This window comes from Bombina bombina, chromosome 1, assembly GCF_027579735.1.
Source record: "Bombina bombina isolate aBomBom1 chromosome 1, aBomBom1.pri, whole genome shotgun sequence".
NCBI lineage: Eukaryota > Metazoa > Chordata > Amphibia > Anura > Bombinatoridae > Bombina > Bombina bombina.
The window spans coordinates 931,806,073-931,820,602 of NC_069499.1; the positions used below are offsets into that span (position 1 = coordinate 931,806,073).

General features: G+C 37.8%; 1 protein-coding gene across 1 annotated transcript in view; it reads right to left on the reverse strand.

The window, feature by feature from the left end:
- C1H20orf96 (chromosome 1 C20orf96 homolog) overlaps positions 1–13,902 on the reverse strand; it is a 139,813-nt gene extending 125,911 nt beyond the window's left edge. Inside the window, exon 1 of the mRNA XM_053700240.1 lies at positions 13,743–13,902. Coding sequence (XP_053556215.1) covers positions 13,743–13,785 — 43 coding nt within the window. The 5' untranslated portion in view covers positions 13,786–13,902. The remainder of the gene's footprint in view (positions 1–13,742) is intronic.
- Positions 13,903–14,530: the final 628 nt, after the last annotated feature.

Consider the following 14,530-nt stretch of genomic DNA (forward strand, 5'->3'; position numbering starts at 1 on the left):
AAGCAACTTTCTAATTTACTTCTATTATTAATTATTCTTTGTTCTCATGGTATCTTTATTTGAAAAAGCAGGAATGTAAGCTTACGAGCCAGACCATCTTAGGTTCAGCACTTGCTGATTGGTGAGTACATTTAGCCACCAATCAGCAAGCGCTACCCAAGTGCTGAATCAAAAATGGGCTGGCTCGTAAGCTTGCATTCCTGCTTTTTCAAATAAGGATGCCAAGAGAATGAAGAAAATGTGATAATAGGAGTAAATTAGAAAGTTGCTTAAAATTACATGCTCTATCTGAATCATGAATTTTTTTTGGGTCCAGTATCCCTTTAAAGGGACAACTCACGTAACGTGAACACTGTCTTAAAGGAACATGAAACCCCAATTTTTTCTTTGATGATTTAGAAAGAGCATGCAATTTTAAACAACTTTCTAATTTACGTCCATTATTTAATTTGCTTCATTCTCTTGATACCCTTTGCTGAAAAGCATATCTAGATAAGCTCAGTAGCTGAACATAGATGCTTTGTGTGATTGGCTCCCCCATGTGCGTTGATATTTCTTCAACAAAGGATATCTAAATAATGAAGCAAATTAGATAATAGAAGTAAATTGGGATGTTGTTTAAAATTGTATCCTCTACCCAAATCATGAAAGGAAAATGTGGGGTTAAGTGTCCCTTTAATAGAACAGGCACACACACAGACAGTGCAAACAGCCTTGAAGCAACACCTCAGACCATGCACACAGAGTCTTAAAAGGGCTGTGACATACACAATGATCACAGTCTTACAGGAAGAAACCACAACATGCAAAAACACACACAGCATACAGTCTTAAAGGGGCAGCTCACATCATTCACACCCAGCCTCAAATGGCTTAATGAGATAGTTTATTGTACATGCACCCTTAAAAAATTGCTCAAGACGTTCATACATAGCTATGAGCTGTCTGTCACGGATACCGGGCTGCAAGGGTTAAACCCCTACCCCCTACTACCTCATCACCTCTTGTTTCTTGGCGGTTTTGGACTCCTCATCTAAGCTAAGGAGCCAGACAATTTTTGGTTAAGAACCACACTTGTTTATTGGTGTGAGAATGTATTCACCAATCAGCAAGAACAACCCAGGTTGTTCACAAAAAATGGTCCGGCATCTAAACTTACATTCTTGCTTTTCAAATAAAGATACCAAGAGAATGAAGAAAATTTGATAATAGGAGTAAATTAGAAAGTTGCTTAAAGGGACAGTAAACACCAGAATTTTTGTTGTTTAAAAAGGTAGATAATCCCTTTATTACCCATTCCCCAATTTTGCATAACCAACACAGTTATAATAATGTACTTTTTACCTCTGTAATTACCTTATATCTATGGCTCTGCAAACTGCCCCCTTATTTCAGTTCTTTTGACAGACTTGCATTTTTAGCCAATCAGTGCTTGCTCTTAGGAGCTTCATGTGCCTGAGCTCAATGTTATCTATATGAAACACATGAACTAATGCCCTCTAGTGGTGAAAAACTGTCAAAATGCTTTCAGATTAGAGGTGGCCTTCAAGGTCTAAGCAATTGGCATATATACCTCCAAGATTTAGCTTTCAACTAAGAATATCAAGATAACAAAGCAAAATTGGTAATAAAAGTAAATTGGAAAGTTGTTTAAAATTACATGCCCTATTTAAATCAAGAAATTTTTTTTTTTTTTTTACTTAACTGTCCCTTTTAAAATTGCATGCCCTATCTGAATCACGATAGAAAAAAATTGGGTTCAGTGTCCCTTTAGTCATGTCAATTTTTGGTTCAGAACCACGGACCGCACTTGTTTATTGGTATCTAAATGTAGCCACCAATCAGCAAGCGCTACCCAGGTTCTGAACCAAAAATAGGCCGGCTCTTAAGCTTACATTCTTGCTTTTTCAAATAAAGATAGCAAGAGAATGAAAGAAAAATGATAATAGGAGTAAATTAGAAAGTTGCATGCTCTATCTGAATCATGAAAGTGTAATTTTGACTATAATATCGCTTCCAGGGCTCGAAAAAGCCAGGCACCATAGCGCAACTGGCGCCTTTAAATAATGCCCTGGCTTAAACTCCCTAAAATACACATAGGTTCCCCTAATTTGCCCAGGCCAACTGCTCACAGCCACACCTAAAATTCAGCTGCTATAGTTATATCTTGTCTAGGCTGCTCAGAATGCCATATGGTCAATCCGATTGGCTGATTAGATCAGCCAATAAAATTGACCTCGCATTCTATTGGCTGATCCAATCAGCAAATCGGATTGAACTTCAATCCGATTGGCTGATTAAATCAACCAATCAGATTTTTCCTACCTTAATTCCGATTGGCTGATAGAATCCTATCAGCCAATCAGAATTCGAGGGACGCCATCTTGGATGACGTCATTTAAAGGAATATTCATTCGTCGTTAGTCCGTCAGCCGAGAAGGATGTTCCGCGCCGGAGGTCTTCAAGATGGAGCCGTTCCTCGTCGGATGAATGAAGATAGAAGATGCCGCTTGGATGAAGATGTCTGCCGGTCCGGATGTCCTCTTCTGCCCCATCGGATGACCACGGGTGCCCGGCTGGGTGAAGATGGCTCAAGGTGGGGTGATCTTCAATGGGGTAGTGTTAGGTTTTTTTTAAGGGGGGGGGGGGTCGGGTGGGTTTTAGAGTAGGGGTGTGTGGGTTGTAATGTTGGGGGGGGGGGTATTGTATTTCTTTTTTTTACAGGTAAAAGAGCTGATTACTTTGGGGCAATGCCCTGCAAAAAGCCCTTTTAAGGGCTGGTAAAAGAGCTGATTACTTTGGGGCAATGTCCCGCAAAAGGTCCTTTTAAGGGCTATTTGTAATTTAGTTTAAGGCAGGGAATTTTATTATTTTGGGGGGCTTTTTTATTTTATTAGGGGGATTAGATTAGGTGTAATTAGATTAAACCTCTTGTAATATTTTTTTATTTTTTGTAATTTAGTGTTTTGTTTTTTTGTAATATAGTTTAGTTTATTTAATTGTAGCTAATTTATTTAATTAATTTATTGATAGTGTAGTGTTAGGTGTATTTGTAACTTAGGTTAGGATTTATTTTACAGGTAATTTTGTAATTATTTTAACTAGGTAGCTATTAAATAGTTATTAACTATTTAATAGCTATTGTACATAGCTAAAATAAATACAAAGTTACCTGTAAAATAAATATAAATCCTAAAATAGCTACAATGTAATTATTAATTATATTGTAGCTATCTTAGGGTTTATTTTAAAGGTAAGTATTTAGTTTTAAATAGGAATAATTTAGTTAATAATATTAATATTATTTAGATTAATTTAAATAATAATTAAGTTAGGGGGTGTTAGGGTTAGACTTAGGTTTAGGGGGTAATATATTTAATGTAGGTGGCGGCGGTGTAGGGGGGTCAGATTAGGGGTTAATAATTTTTATGTAGGTGGCGGCGGTGTAGGGGGGTCAGATTAGGGGTTAATAATTTTAATGTAGGTGGCGGCGGGGTCCGGAAGCGGCGGCTTAGGGGTTTAACACTTTATTTAGGTGCGGCGGGGTCCGGGAGCAGCGGTTTAGGTGTTAATACATATAATGTAGGTGGCGGTGGGCTCCGGGAGCGGCGGTTTAGGGGTTAATACACTTTATTAGGTATTGCGGTGGGGGATTGCGGTTGACAGGTAGATAAACATTGCGCATGCAGGCATTTTAGGGAGTTACGGTGCCACCATACTCAGCGCAAGGCCTGCTACGGCTGTTTTTATGGCGAGGTGAAAATGGAGTAAGTTTTATCCATTTTCGCCACGTAAGGCCTTGCGCTGGATATTGGATACCAAATTGCGCGGGTTTTATATGTTAGTTTATGGGGAAAAAAAACCTACGTCCGACGGGTGAAATATACGTGCCTCATTTATATGCGGAGCTGTATATAGGATACCAAACCCACGCAAAAACCGGCGTCGACAGCTTTTGCGGGCGACGCTGCATATCGGATGGGGCCCCAGAAGTTGATGACAATTGCTGGTCAAATCCATCATCATTTTTTTTTTAAAAAAAACTGCATCAAGTGTGTGTATTTTTATTACTATTTTTACCATCATAAATTTAAAAAATCTGCCTCAAGTGTGTATTTCTTTCATGTAATTGGCAACAGTCCATGAGCTAGTGACGTATGGGATATACATTCCTACCAGGAGGGGCAAAGTGTGCTAGATTTCTACGTTGATATGCGCTTCTCAGCATGCTGAAGCCCGGTTCCTCTCAGAGTGCAGTGAATGACAGAGGGATGTTAAGGGAGTATTACCTATTGAATACAATGGTCATCCTAAAGGGGATCTATTTCATAGGTTCTCTGTTATCGGTCATAGAGATTCATCTCCTACCTCCCTTTTCAGATCGACGATATACTCTTATATACCATTACCTCTACTGATTCTCGTTTCAGTACTGGTTTGGCTATCTACTTTATGTAAATGAGTGTCTTTTGGTAAGTATGTTTTCTTTTATTTAAGACACTCTCAGCTATGGTTTGGCACTTTATATGTAAAGTTCTAAATATATGTTTTGTACTTATATTTGCCATGATTCAGGTTAATCAGTATATTTCCTTTTCGCAGACTGTCAGTTTCATTTTGGGAAATGCATATAAAAAAAAAAAAAACATTTTTACCTGAAATTTTCAAATTGACTTTTTTTTAAATTGTGGGCTGTTAGGCTCGCGGGAGCGCAAAATGCTATAATTTATTGCGTCATTCTTGGCGCAAGACTTTTTTGGCGCGAGAATTACGTTTGTTGACGTAATTTCGTCATTTCCGGCATCTTAGTTGGCGCCGAGATTTTTCACGTAGTTGCGTCATCTATGACGCTCGTGTTTGTTGCAGATGTTTTTGCCGCCAAAAAATATTTTGTCAGTTGTGGGTTTCATACTTGGCGCCAGATTTCTGACATTATTTAAGTCTTTATTTCATTTTGCTTCTGGTTTCCAGAGGCTTATTTTGTTTGCCTTTTTTCCCATTCCTGAAACTGTCATATAAGGAAATTGATATTTTGCTTTATATGTTGTTTTTTCTCTTACATTTGCAAGATATCTTAAAACTGTTCCTGTATCAGAAAACACTGTTGGATTCCTACTGACTGATATCAGTCCTACCAAAGCTCATTTATTTTAATGTTATGAATTTTTATCTTTAGCTATGGTTCGTAATAAGTTATCATGATAAACTTTTACATGCAGAAAAAAATGTCCATCAGTATTAATGCATTGTCTATTGCTATTCTTTTAACATTTAATGTACAAGATATACCTGGGAATTTGTATGAATATTTTTCTGATTCTATTCTGAAGGCTTTGTCTGCCATCCCGCCTTTTAATAAAATGTAAAGGTCTTTTTTAAACTTCTCATTTAGTTGATGAATTTTCAAATGACCGACAACATACTGAATTATCCTTCTCTGATGATGTTTTATTTCATTCAGAATATCCTTCATCAGATATTGACACTAACAAATCTACTTTTTTACTTTTAAATAGAGTACATTCGTTCGTATTGAGGAGACTAGTCCTCTTGATTTTAAGGCTAGCTAACATTTAAAATTCTGCTTATTAACCTCCTGTGGTTACTTCAGAGGTTTTTTTCCAGTTCCTAATTCTGGAGAATGGAATAGGCCTGGTACTTCTTTTATTCCTTCTTTAAGGTTTTAAAATTGTATCGTTTGCCAGCAGTTAGTTTGGAGTTTTGGGAAAAGATCCCCAAAGTTAATGGGGCGATCTCTACTCTTGCTAAACGTACTACTATTCCTATGGAAAATAGTATTTATTTTCAAGATCCTTTAGATGGGAAACTTGTATCTTTTCTAAGGAAAATTATTTTATTTTCAGGTCCTTTTCTTAGGCCTGCAATTTCTTTGGCTGATGTTGCAGCTGTTTCATCTTTTTTGGTTGGAAACTTTAGCGCAACAAGTATTGGTTTATGATTTGTTTAGCATTGTTAACTTGATTCAACATGCTAATAATTTCATTTGTGATGTCATTTTTTGATATTATCAAAATTGAGGTTAATTCTATGTATTTAGCTAGAAGAACTTTGTGACTTAAATCTTGGAATGATGATTTGATTTCTAAAATCCAGATTTCTATTTTTATTTCCTTCCAAGGTAATACATTATTTGGTTCACAGTTGGATTCAATACTTTCAACTGTTACTCTGGGGAAGGGAGTTTTTTTGCTTCAAGATTAAGTTCTAAGCTTATATTAGTTTTTGTTCTTAATGATGAACAGAAACCTAATTCTTCCCCAAGTAACATGTTTCTTAATGGAAGCTTTCTTCAAAATGGAATGATTTCAAACCATTTAAGAGATCAAAGCCAGCCCCCAAATTCGCATGAAGGTGCGGCCCTTATTCCAGCTTAGCTGGTAGGGGGCAGGTTAAGATTTTTCTAAAGTTGTTTGGTTAATTTCGGTCCAAACTTCTTAGATTGGGGTACAGAATAGGATTCAGAATAAGACCGCCTGTGAGAAGTCTTTTTCTCTCTCACATATTCTAGCTATTCCAGTAAAGGCTCAGACTTTCCTGAAGTGTGTTTCAGACCTGAAGTTATCTGGGGTATTCATACCAGTTCCGTTTCAGGAACGGGGTCTGGGGTTTTGTTCAGAACTATTCATTGTCCCAAAGAAAGAAAAACTTTTGAATTGTCATGTTAGAGTACCATCTTTCAGAATGGTGATTATAAGGTCTATTCTGCCTTTTGTTCAGCAAGGGCATTATTGCCTACAATAGACTTACAGGATTCATATCTTCATATTCTGTTTTCATTCAGATTATTTTAATTTTCTGAGATTCTCTTTTTTAGACAAGCATTACCAATTTGTTGCTTTTCCTTCTGGCCTAGCAACAGCTCTAAGAATCTTTTCAAGGTTCTCAGTGTTTCCTTATTTGGACGATATCGTGGTACTTGCTCAGTCTTTTCGTTCTGCAGAATCTCATACGATTCAACTTCTGTTGTTTCTTCAAAGACATGGTTGGAGGATCTTTTTATCAAAAGCTCCTCGATTCCTCAGACAAGGGTCACCTTTTTTAGGTTTCCAGATAGATTGTGTCAATGTCTTTGTCTCTAACAGACAAGAGACAATTTATATTGGGTTCAGCTTGTCGGAACCTTCAGTCTCTATTATTTCCTTCAGTAGCTATATGCATGGAAGTTTTAGGTCTCATGACTGCAGCATTGGATTTGATTCCCTTTGCTCATTTTCATATGAAACCTTTCCAGTTTTTAATGCTGAATTAATGGTGCAGGGATTATTCTAGGATATCACATTTAAAATCCTTGAATCCCAATATTCAACTATCTCTGACTTGGTGGTTAGATCACCATTGTATAGTTCTACGGGTCTCTTCGGATCATCCAACCTAGACCATGATCACAACAGATGTGAGTCTTTTAGGTTGGGAAGCTGTCTGGGGATCTCTGACAGCACAAGGAGTTTGGAAATCTCAAGAGGCGAGATTATCATTCAATATTTTGGAACTCGATTTTCAGAGTTCTTCAGTTTTGGCTTCTATTTTGAAGATAGAGACGTTTATTGGTTTTCAAACAGACAATGTCACAACTGTGGCGTATGTCAATCATCAGGGTGGGACTCTCAGTCCTCAGGCTATGAAAGAAGTATCTTGGATACTTGCTTGGGCAAAATCCAGCTCCTGTCTAATTTCTGCGGTCCATATCCCAGGTATAGACAATTGGGAAGTGGATTATCTCTGTCATCAAGCTTTACATCCGGGAGAATGGTCTCTTCACCCAGATGTGTTTTTTTAAATTGTTCAGATGTGGGGGCTTCCAGAAATAGATCTGATGGCATCTCATCTAAACAAGAAACTTCCCAGGTACCTATCCAGGTCGAGGGATCCTCAGGCGGAAGTAGTGTATGCATTGACACTTCCTTGGAGTTTTCAACCTGCCTATATTTTTCCGCCTCTAGTTCTTCTTTTAAGAATGATTTTCAAAATCATCATGGATCAATCGTGTGTGCTGCTGGTGGCTCCAGCATAGCCGCTCAGGTTTGGTATGTGGATCTTGTTCGGATGTCCAGTTGCCAACCTTGGCCACTTCCATTAAGGCCAGACCTTATATCTCAAGGTTTGTTTTTTTCCATCAGGATCTCAAATTATTAAATTTGATGGTATGGAAATTGAACGCTTAGTCATAGAGGTTTCTCTGACTCAGTGATTATTTCTATGTTGCAGGCTCGTAAATCTGTATCTAGAAAGATTTTTTTATCGAGTTTGGAAGACTTACATTTCATGGTGCTCTTCTCATAAATTCTCTTGGCATTCTTTTAGAATTCCTAGAATTTTACAGTTTATTCATGATGGTTTAGATAAGGGTTTGTCTGCAAGTTCTTTGAAAGGTCAAATCTCTGCTCTTTCTGTTTTGTTCTACAGAAAAATTGCTAAACTTCCTGATATTCATTGTTTTGCACAGGCTTTGGTTCATATCAAGCCTGTCATTAAATCAATTTCTCCTCCTTGGAGTCTTATTTTGGTTTTGAAGGCTTTACAGGCTCCTCCATTTGAGCCTATGCATTCTCTGGACATTAAATTACTTTCTTGGAAAGTGTTGTTCCTTTTGGTCATCTCTTCTGCTAGAAGAGTTTCTCATTTATCTGCTCTTTCTTGTGAGTCTCCTTTTCTGATTTTTCATCAGGATAAGGCGGTTTTTGCTGACTTCGTTTAAATTTTTACCTAAAGTTGTGAACTCCAACAACTTTAGTAGAGAAATTGTTGTCCCTTCTTAATGTTGTCCTAATCCTAAGAATTTTCTGGAGAGACCCTTTCATTCTTTGGATGTGGTAAGAGCTTCAAAATATTATGTTGAAGCTACTAAAGATTTCAGAAAGACTTCTAGTCTATTTATTATCTTTTCTGGTTCTAGGAAAGGTCAGAAGGCTTCTGCCATTTCTTTGGCGTCTTGGTTAAAGCTTTTGATTTATCATGCTTATTTAGAGTCGGGTAAATCCCAGCCTCAGAGGTTTATGGCTCATTCTACTAGGTCAGTTTTCACTTCCTGGGTTTTTTTTTAGAATGAAGCTTCTGTTGATCAGATTTGCAAAGTAGCAACTTGGTCTTCTTTGCTTATTTTTACTAAATTCTACCATTTTGAGGTTCTCTCTTCTTCAGAAGCAGTTTTTTGGTAGAAAAATACTTCAGGCAGCTGTTTCAGTTTGATTCTTTTGCTTATAATTTCAGTTTTTTTCTTTATAAGATTAAAACTTTTGATTTGGGTTGTGGATTAATTTTTCAGCGGAATTGGCTGTCTTTATTTTTATCCCTCCCTCTCTAGTGACTCTTGCGTGGAGTGCCACATCTTGGGTATTTGCTATCCCATACATCACTAGCTCATGGACTCTTGCCAATTACATGAAAGAAAACATAATTTATGTAAGAATTTACCTGATAAATTCATTTCTTTCATATTGGCAAGAGTCCATGAGACCCACCCTTTTTATGGTGGTTATGATTTTTTTGTATAAAGCACAATTATTCCAATTCCTTGTTGATGCTTTCGCTCCTTTCTTATCACCCCACTTCTTGGCTATTCGTTAAACTGAATTGTGGTTGTGGTGGGGGGTGTATTTATAGGCATTTTTGAGGTTTGGGAAACTTTGCCCCTCCTGGTAGGAATGTATATCCCATACGTCACTAGCTCATGGACTCTTGCCAATATGAAAGAAATTAATTTATCAGGTAAATTCTTACATAAATCATGTTTTTTATTATTATTTTTAAAATGTATAAATTGTATTAATTGTTATTAAAAAAAAAAAAAAAGAATTAGATTTCAGAGGTAATCAAAGAGGTAAAAAGTGTATTAATATAACTGTGTTGGTTATGCAAAACTGGGGAATGGGTAATAAAGGGATTATCTATCTTTTAAAACAATATCAATTCTGATGTAGACTGTCCCTTTAAAAAGATAGATGATCCCTTTATTGCCCATTCCCCAGTTTTGCACAACCAACACTGTTATATTAATATGCTTTTTACCTCTGTGTTTACCTTGTATCTAAGCCTTTGCAGACTTCCCCCGTATTTCAAGGGCTTAGAATTAGCATATGCACCTACCTAGGTTTAGCTTTCAACTCAGAATACCAAGAGAACAAAGCAAAATTGATGACAAATGTAAATTGGAAAGTTGTTTAAAAGTACATGCCCTATCTGAATTATGAAAGTTTATTTTTTTCCCTAGACTGTCCCTTTAACCCCTTAAGGACCACAGCACTTTTCCCATTTTCTGTCCGTTTGGGACCAAGGCTATTTTTACATTTCTGCAGCGTTTGTGTTTAGCTGTAATTTTCCTCTTACTCATTTACTGTACCCACACATATTATATACCGTTTTTCTCGCCACTAAATGGACTTTCTAAAGATACCATTATTTTCATCATATCTTATAATTTACTATAAAAAAAATTATAAAATATGAGGAAAAAATGGAAAAAAAACACGCTTTTTCTAACTTTGACCCCCAAAATCTGTTACACATCTACAACCACCAAAAAACACCCATGCTAAATAGTTTCTAAATTTTGGCCTGAGTTTAGAAATACCCAATGTTTACATGTGCTTTGCTTTTTTTGCAAGTTATAGGGCCATAAATACAAGTAGCACTTTGCTATTTCCAAACCACTTTTTTTCAAAATTAGCGCTAGTTACATTGGGACACTGATATCTTTCAGGAATCCCTGAATATCCCTTGACATGCATATATTTTTTTTTAGAAGACATCCCAAAGTATTGATCTAGGCCCATTTTGGTATATTTCATGCCACCATTTCACTACCAAATGCGATCAAATAAAAAAAATTGTTCACTTTTTCACAAACTTTAGGTTTCTCACTGAAATTATTTACAAACAACTTGTGAAATTATGGCACAAATGGTTGTAAATGCTTCTCTGGGATCCCCTTTGTTCAGAAATTGCAGACATATATGGCTTTGGCATTGCTTTTTGGTATTTAGAAGGCCGCAAAATGCCACTGCGCACCACACATGTATTATGCCCAGCATTGAAGGGGTTAATTAGGAAGCTTGTAGGGAGCTTTTAGGGTTAATTTTAGCTTTAGTATAATGTAGTAGACAACCCAAAGTATTGATCTAGGCCCATTTTGGTATATTTCATGCCACCATTTCACCGCCAAATGCTAACAAATAAAAATAAAGCGTTAAATTTTTCACAATTTTAGGTTTCTCGCTGAAATTATTTACAAACAGCTTGTGCAATTATGTCATAAATGGTTGTAAAAGCTTCTCTGGGATCCCCTTTGTTCAGAAATAGCAGACATATATGGCTTTGGCTTTGCTTTTTGGTAATTAGAAGGCAGCTAAATGCCGTTGCGCACCACACGTGTATAATGCCCAGCATTGAAGGGGTTAATTAGGGAGCTTGTAGGGTTAATTTTAGCTTTAGTGTAGGTATCAACCTCCCACATGACACATCACACCCCCTGATCCCTCCCAAACAGCTCTCTTCCCTCCCCCACCCCACAATTGTCCCCGCCATCTTAAGTACTGGCAGTAAGTCTGCCAGTACTAAAATAAGAGTTTTTTTGGGATTTAAAAAAAAAAAAATGATAATTCTGCTCTGTAGGATCCCCCCTTAGCCCCCAACCTCCCTGATCCCCCCCAAACAGCTCTCTAACCCCCCTCTCTGCCTTATTATGCGCCATATTGGGTACTGGCAGCTGTCTGCCAGTACCCAGTTTGAAATCAAATATGTTTTTTATTATATTTTATTATTTTAAAAATTCTATTTTCTGTAGTGTAGCTGCCCCCCCTCAACCCCCAACCCTCCCAGATCGCTAAATTACAAGTTAATTTGTAATGTTCCCACCCTCTCTCCCACCGTGTACCACTTAACATTTGTTCCATAGTGTAGGGTTCCCACCCGCCCACGCGCGCACCCGCTCACGTGCACGCGAGCGCACCCGCTCACGTGCACGCGCGCACCCGCTCACGTGCACGCGCGCACCCGCTCACGTGCACGCGCGCACCCGCTCACGTGCACGCGCGCACCCGCTCACGTGCACGCGCGCACCCGATCTCGCCCCCTTCCCCAACGATGGCCGCCCACCCGCCTCCCTGGATCAGCTCCCACCCACCAACGAACATGGCCATTGATGGCCGATGCAGAGAGGGCCACAGGGTGGCTCTCCCTTCATCTGTGGGCTAAAAAATGTTATAGCAGGATGCCTCAATATCGAGGCATCACTGCTATAACATGAAAGCAGTTGGAAGTGATCAGGATCGCTTCCACTGCTTTCAAAGACCAAAGACGTACGGGGTACGTCCTTGGTCATTAACTGCATTTTTTGCAGGACGGACCCCATACGTCGTTGGTCGTTAAGGGGTTAAAGGTATTTAAATAATATATATATTTTTCTTTCATGATTCAGATAGAGAATACAATTTTAAAAAAGTTTCCGGTTTACTTATATTATCAAATCATTCTCATGTTCTTTGTTGAAAAGTTATATTGATAGCTAGCGTGCACATGCCTGAAGCACTATATGACTGGAAATAGTGCTGCCATCTAGTGCTCTTGCTAATGTATAACATTGTTGCAAAACTGCTGCCATATAGTACTGCAGACACGTGCACACTCCTGTACATACCTTCTGGCTTTTCAACAAAGGATACAAATGAAACAAAGACAATTTTATAATAGCTGTGAAAAATCTGGCATGTGCATTCTATGGCCGCGGCAAAATTTAGGGCTGGTCTACAAATTTTCCAGGGCTGTTTATCATTCCCAGTCCGGCCCTGCTTTTAATCCTTGCAGCAGCTCCAGCGATTGCCCCGGCTGTCGGAAGCCTCTGTAGACATCAGAAATGACGAATCAGGCTTCCTCCAATCACAGCTTCCCCCCCCCCCCCAGGGAATCTTGGCCTGATGCAACGCTGTGATTGGAGGAAGCCGGATTCGTCATTTGGACCATTGAAGACGGCTTGTGACGGGCGGAGGAAGTGCTGGAGCGGCTGCCAGGATTAAAAGGTACGTTTTTGAAAACAGTGAAATGTCAATTTTGATTAATTAAAGTGCCCTTGTTTTTATAGGTTTATTAAAAACCGGGCACTAATCAAAATGGACCTTCACTTTAATATGCATGAACAAGCTGCCTACTGTTACTATAGTGCAGTGCTTGATTTTCTTGGGAGCTATTGACGCTTAGATCGGCCTTTTAGTTTTATCAAATGTCTATCATTGCACTAAATCTAGTATTTAGTAGCTTTACTAAATTGTATTTAAATACAAACTGAGAGTAGGGTTGAAAATAAATACTATGAAATACCTTTACAAATTCAGCTTCTGTTAATGCATGGCAATAGGGTAATGTATCCATAATAAAGTAAATTCTAACCTGATCAACTGACACTTACATATGCTGAAGTTTCAGAACACAGTAACTAACAAAAAAAATCCGTATAGCAACTTCAGGTGATGGAAGTTTGAACAAAACGCGGTCTGTCATTTACCTAAATTTACTTCAAAATGACTGAAATCCCCGCATCCCTCATTATTGTTACTTCAAATTATTAACGTTAACGTACAGAAATCAATACAACTTCAAAGACAAAATACATTTGTTGGAGTTTTAATTTCTACACATTCTTGCAAAACATCATCAATTATAAAATTGTTATTTTACGCGGTTCTGTTTATTTTTCAGCCCCGTGGAAAGAAGCTTTGGCTCACGTTGGTTACCTTGGCAACGGCGAGACACCTTTCCACTCGAAGTGGTCGCCATCTTACTTCTCTCACAGGCAGACTGAGCGAACAAAGCTGACAGCAACCAGTGACAACTGCTGCTTGAAGTCCCACGAGCCTCTGCGAATAGAGGAGGGAGAGCTGCTTATCTGTCTGCGCCTGTAATCCAATCATTGTGGTTGCAGATTGAACGAGTCCCATATTGTAAGAAAGCACGCCTATAAATGGAGTAGACCAGAAAAAACAATATTGTCAGAACACAAGTAGGGGCAGTTCATTTGCTGTTTTTCTTCTTTTGCATAAATATACAAGGATAACGTTGATATTCATGATAGTAATTTTGTATTAGTAACAATGTTTTCTAAAAGTACCACCGTGTGTGGATGTGTAAAGAAAGGTCCTCAAGAATTTGGGAACAAATGTTTTTTGAGTAAGACAAATTACTGTCACTAATAATTAACCGGTTAAAAATATCAATATCTGCATATTTGATGTCAATGTAGTTAATGGATTATGGATATGACCTTGTACAATAATCTTATATTTTTAATATTACAAACTATCATTTAGGTTTAGGTACATAAATCCTGTATATTTATGTTTTGTTGAATTTATCTATTTTTAGCAAATGGTTACAATAACATTGTTTAAAGGGACGCAAAAATCAAAATTAAACGTGCACAATTGCGAAAGAGCATGCAATTTTAAAAAGGTTACAATTTACTTATCAAATTTCCTTTGTTATTTTGGTATCCTTTGTTGAAAAACATACCTAGGTAGGCTCA